This window comes from Lotus japonicus, chromosome 1 (genome assembly GCF_012489685.1).
Source record: "Lotus japonicus ecotype B-129 chromosome 1, LjGifu_v1.2".
Lineage (NCBI taxonomy): Eukaryota > Viridiplantae > Streptophyta > Magnoliopsida > Fabales > Fabaceae > Lotus > Lotus japonicus.
The window spans coordinates 61,484,780-61,490,626 of record NC_080041.1 but is presented as its reverse complement, the minus strand read 5'-3'; the positions used below and the strand labels follow the sequence as shown (position 1 = coordinate 61,490,626).

At 46.7% G+C, this 5,847-nt stretch overlaps 2 protein-coding genes across 2 annotated transcripts; both read right to left on the bottom strand.

The window, feature by feature from the left end:
- Positions 1–1,161: 1,161 nt before the first annotated feature.
- On the bottom strand, positions 1,162–2,517 carry LOC130740961 (uncharacterized). Its single transcript, XM_057593703.1, has one exon. It carries the CDS (start codon positions 2,515–2,517, stop codon positions 1,162–1,164), a length of 1,356 nt encoding a protein of 451 aa, XP_057449686.1.
- Positions 2,518–2,643: 126 nt separating this feature from the next.
- On the bottom strand, positions 2,644–4,191 carry LOC130740954 (uncharacterized). The gene has a single exon (XM_057593691.1). It carries the CDS (start codon positions 4,189–4,191, stop codon positions 2,644–2,646), a length of 1,548 nt encoding a protein of 515 aa, XP_057449674.1.
- Between the last annotated feature and the right edge of the window lie 1,656 nt (positions 4,192–5,847).

Below are 5,847 nucleotides of genomic sequence, written 5' to 3'. Positions count from 1 at the left end.
CGTTTAAACTTTTGTTTGTATTTTACTTTCAAGTTATTCGATTCAGCTTTACTTCTTTATGTCTTATGCTTGCTTTAGCGCCTTTTTTTTTTAGAGTTCTTCTCTCTCGCACCCCCCATAGCTCCCTTGTTCCTGAATTACTTCTGATGACATTGATGGTGTGCCTTGTTTAACTAGGACATTTGCTCAGTTTTTGAACCGAGGCTTTGTCCACACCATATTTCCCGTAAGAGCAGGTGCGGCCTCGCCAGTTTTGTCCTGTTGAGGACTTATTGCTGCTAGGGACCCAATGGCCATATAGGTTTACCCAGACTTATGCCTAGTTAGGTTCGCTCGCCCATATTTCGGGGAGGTTTTTAGGATAAGAAGCTTATCCGCACACATCGCCAACGAGTGACGACGAGCTGCGTCGGCTTTTCCAGAGTGATCCCCAGACATCAAGGCCGTGTTGGGATCGCCACCCTCAGGGAATATTTTCCACCTAGCTCTCGCCGTAATTCAGTGTTATTGAAATTGCTGGATACAATTTTTGTATTTTCAATCAGACGTGATAGTCAACAAACTTCCGAGATGGAGAACAAGAACGTGTCTTTGTTTTTACCATTTAGGCGCTTTGGCCAATAAACTCTCGAAATGGAGAACAAGAATATGCTTCTTTGTTTTTAAACCTTCAATCTTTTCGAGGCGCGCCTAGCTGACCATCCTCGCGCCGAAACCAGCTCCCTGTCAATCCTTTAGCTGTAATAGTATTTTAGGCTCGCCGCGTTCCAGGAACGTGGTACTCGCCTTCCGTCTAAGCTCTCCATGTGATAAGCCCCCTTCCCTATGGCCTTCAAAATTCTGTAGGGGCCTTCCCAGATTGGACTCAACTTATTCCCAGTGTTCTCGGTCCGTTTCTCGAGCACCAGGTCCCCCTCCTGCATCGCCCTCGGTCGCACTTTCGAGTCATACTTCGCCGCGGCTCGCTGCTTCATCGCAGCCTCTCTAATGCGAGCCTCATCGTGTGTTTCCGACAACAAATCTAACTCCACCGCCATGTTGGAAGAATTTTCACCCTCAAACTGCGGCGCTGTTCGCCAAGAACTGTTGTCTATTTCTACGGGCAACATAGCGTCCGCCCCATAGGCCATCCTGAAGTTTCCCCTGTGGTTAAGTGTTGCGTCATGTTGTAAAACCTGCCCTGAGGACTTTGCTTGCCAGAGACCTTCCTCCGATGTGACTAGCGCAAACCCCCCCGTGAACTTCTGCCATAACAGCCTCATATTTCCCAGGTGGAAGACACCTAAGGAGGGGCGAACTAAATCCTCGTCGAAAGAGTATCCCATCAAGTAACGTGTAGTGTCCCGCCTCTCTCCTTTGTTCCTTTGAGTACTTCATTACCTCACTTGGCTCTCCTACCAAGATGTCTACGATGGGGTCCATCCAAGTTTTTTGGCGGTCAATTGAGGCTACCAACTCTCCTTCTATGCTAGGATTGGCGAGTGTCTCTAGAATCACACTTCGATTATTTCCGGGCATTCGAGTGCTTGCCAATCTTGCTAGGGCGTCCGCCATTTGATTTTGCGCCCTTGGCATGAACTCAACTACGAACTCTTGCAATCGACCCATCAATAGTTGTACGCGCTCCAGATATTTTATCAAGGCTGGTTCCTTCACATGGAATTCCCCGTTTACTTGGTTTGCTACTAACAGCGAGTTCGTTCTAACCAGCAAACTATCGATTTGCACCTCAATTGCTAGCTTCAAACCTGCGATCAGAGCCTCATACATTGCCTGATTAATGCTGGCTTTAAACTGGAATCTGAGGGACTGCTCTAATACTAACTCCCCAGGTCCTTGTAGCGTGACCCCTGCTCCACTTCCGCTGTCGTTCGATGACCCATCAACAAACAACGTCCACTGCGTGCTCACCTTCTCAACGTCTTCGGGCGTTAACTCCACCACAAAATCAGCTAAAGTCTGCGCACCGACCTTCCCTCTTTTGTCATATTGCAAACCGTATTCCGATAACTCAACCGACCAAGCGACGAGTCTTCCTAACAAATATGGCTTCTGCAACACCTGTCTCAGAGGAAGATCAGTCCTTATTTTTACCTGAAAGCTTTGAAAGTAAGGTCTTAAGCGTATGGCGGTAACGAGGACGGCGAGCGCCGCCTTCTCTATCTTCTGATACCTGATTTCCGCCCCTTGGAGTGTATGGCTTACAAAGTAAACTATTTTTTGTTCTCCATCTACCTCCTGGAGGATTACCGAGCTGATCGCATGATCGCTGACGGAAAAATACAAATGCAAAGGAAGACCCTGGACAGGATTCGACATAACGGGCGGTGCAGACAACATTTCTTTAAGGCGAGTAAAGGCTTCTTCACATTCCGAACTCCATTCGAACGTCGCGTTCTTCTTGAGGCATTTGAAGAACGGAGCCGACTTGTCGCCCGAATGAGGGAGAAACCTGGATATGGCTGCAATCCGCCCCGTCAGGCGCTGCACCTCCTTCACACTACTTGGGCTTTTCATTTCCTGGATCGCCTTGCACTTATCTGGGTTGATCTCAATTCCTCTTGACGTAATCATGAAGCCTACGAACTTCCCGCCCTGTATACCAAAAGAACACGTCTCCTGATTGAGCCTCATGTTGTGCTCTCAGAGCCTGCCAAAAGCTTCTGTTAAATCCTCGTGATGGCTTGATCTTAAAACTGACTTTACGATCATATCATCAACGTAGACCTCCATGTTCCTTCCCACTTGGCCCTGGAATACCCTATCCATCAACCGTTGATATGTCGTCCCCGCATTCTTCAGTCCGAAAGGCATGGTCTGATAACAGTAGTTTACCCTGGCGGTCATAAAGGTCGTTTTATCATCATCAGACGGGTGCATCTGAATTTGGTGATATCCCGAATATGCATCCATCAGACTCAACAACTCATTTCCAGACGCCCCATCCACTAACTTGTCTATGCTTGGTAATGGGTAAGAATCCTTTGGATATGCATTATTCAGGTCTGTGTAGTCCACACACATTCGCCATTTCCCATTTGCCTTCTTTACCATCACCACATTCGCCAGCCAGGTAGGATACTTAATTTCCCGGATAAAGTCTGCTGCCAGTAATTTGTTTACCTCTTGTTGGATTGCTTTCTCCTTTTCATCGCCCATTCGTCGACGTGTTTGAGTCACTAGTTTGATTCCGGGATTCAGCTCCAGCCTGTGGCAAATAAAGTCCAGGTCTATTCCTGGCATGTCCTTGTGACTCCAAGCAAAAAGATCCAAATCTTCGCCCAACAGCTTTGATAATCTCCCCTCCTGCTCCTCAGTCAGCCTGGTCCCTATTTTGAGCACTTTCTCGACAAACTTCAGCTCCTTGGTTTCCTCGATTGGCGTGGGCCTGTTGACTCGCCCTTCGCCCCTTGGATCTAGGTTCTCTTCCGGTGCCTCGACTTTGTTGAATCGGTTTCCTACCGAGGCGTTCCTTTTCCCATACTGATCTATTGCGTTGCAGTAGCACTCCCTCGCAGTTTTCTGGTCCACGGCAACTCTCCCAATTCGTCCATTTGGCAAAGGATATTTAACCGCCAAATGTGCCGTCGAGATCACGACGCACAATTGGTTCAAAGTGTTTCTGCCAATTATCATGTTGTAAGATCCCTTCGCTACAAGGATCAGGTATCTCACCTTTAGCGTCTTAGCGTTCTCACGCTCGCCAAATGTGGTGTCAAGGTCAAGGACGCCTCTCACCCATACTTGCTCGCCTGCAAATCCCACCAGAGTCCCTGCATAAGGAGTGAGGTCTCCCTCATTCAAACCAAGCCGATTAAATGCTTCGCCGTAAATGATGTCCGCTGAACTCCCCTGGTCCAAAATTACTCGTTGTACATTGAGTTGGTTAACGCGAAGGAGGATTACAATCGGTTCGTCCAGATGCGGCTTTACTCCAAAGAAGTCATTGGATGAAAAAGTAATGTCTGGATGTGAAAAACCGAAAGGGACCTCCGTGACTGCGTTCACCGCCCTAGCGTGGCGCTTTCTAGCTGCACTAGTGACTCCTCCTCCTCTAAACCCTCCGGCGTTCGTGTTTATTCCTATAGGTGTCAAAGCATTACCACCCTGTGCCCTAATAGGTTTCCCTGCCGCTATCAGCTTTCTCACCTCGCGCTGCAACGTGCGGCATTCCTCCGTGCCGTGGCCCATGGCCTAGTGATAAGCACAACATTCACCTCCCGGTTTGCCGCTCATTCGCATCACTCGTGGTTCCCGGAGATTTTCTGCTTCGTGCCATTTGTCCGAGCACGCCAGCTTTCCTTTTGGAGACGAATTCCTCCCCTCCCTCGAGGACTTCCAACAGCTTTTCCTTTGCAGTGTCCAAGGCTTCGCCGCTGCATTCGCCCTTCGGACTTGCGTGTCCTGCTGCTTCAGGCGACTATTGACATCACGAATCAGCCATCTCCAATCCTTGCAAGCGTCCACCGGCTGAGATGAGGGCAGTCCTTCTCCTGAAGGTTCCATCAAGAAGACTGAGGACTCTGCTTCTACACCTTGCTGCCTTCCATACGCGCGGCGCGAATCACGCATGTGTTTCATCCTTCTCTTACTTCGTCGACGTTGTGCTTCCATCAAGTGTCACTAGAGAATCAAGAATTTGAACCGAAAATCAAGAAACCAAAAAGGAATTGCACGGAAAATCGAACTTCTCTCAGCCAAATCACAATCCACGTATTATGGGAATCGAAATCTACCGATCCCCACAGACGGCGTTAAATGTTCTATCCAAGAACATAGAGATGAGGTACGGTACTCATAGTGAAAGGATCGTGATGCCAGAATCTAGAGAGAGTCTAGAGCGTAACCGCTTTGAGAGAGAAAGTAACTGAATTTCAAGCTTGTTAATTCTCAAATGAGCCAAGAGTCCCTTACAATTGGTATTCATCTCCTATTTATAGATGTGGGGTTGGGCTTGGCGCCTCTAACCCTTCCTATTGGGCTGGTTGGGCTTCTGGGAGGAGGCCCAAATCCCTAGGCCGCTCGTCGCCCCAAGCTGGCGCTCCTGGGCGAGGGACCCAGGGGTCTCGCCCAGTCCATGAAGTTTGTCACAAGTTCTAAATGATTTTAGACATTCATTTGAATGATTTTGAGACAAGAATTATTATTAATATGAGTTTCAGGGTATGAGGTTTTGAAAAATCATGAAATTGCTCTGATTTTGCTGCATAATTATGCAGATATTGAGATTTGTCAAATTGATGCTTAGCACCAATACTTGGTGCTTAGCACCTTGAATTTCCACTCCAGAGACCAAAATGTCATTTTCTTGCTAAGCACATGTAAGGGGCGCTTAGCGCCATCCCCTTAACAGCATTGAACACCTTGTTTCAAACGAACATAACTTCTTCATTTCTCATCGGATTTGAGAAAATGACCACTCTTTGGAAAGATCTTGAAGTCTATTTTAATATTTAATTGAGTTTTTATTATTATAACAATGTTTTTTTCTCATTTATCTCTTGTATTCTAACATGTTTCAAGTGACTATAAGGCGGATTAACAGGAAAATCATATAGTTTGGCCTGAGGACAGTCCATTTCTCATGGAGGGAGTGAGAGATCAAGGATTTGAGGAGAGATCTTGGATTCAAAGCATTCACATCATGAGGGAGTCCGCTTTTCATTGTTTCTAGTTTCTTTTTAATCGTATAGTTTTATATATAGCACTTGTGTCCTAGATTTGATGTTTTTCTAACTGTTTTCAATACTAGCATGACTATTATGATAATTTCTTGATATGTTCTTAAAAGTGAAATGATTTTAGTGATTTCATTGTAAAAATTGTGTTTTGCACTCATTGATACCG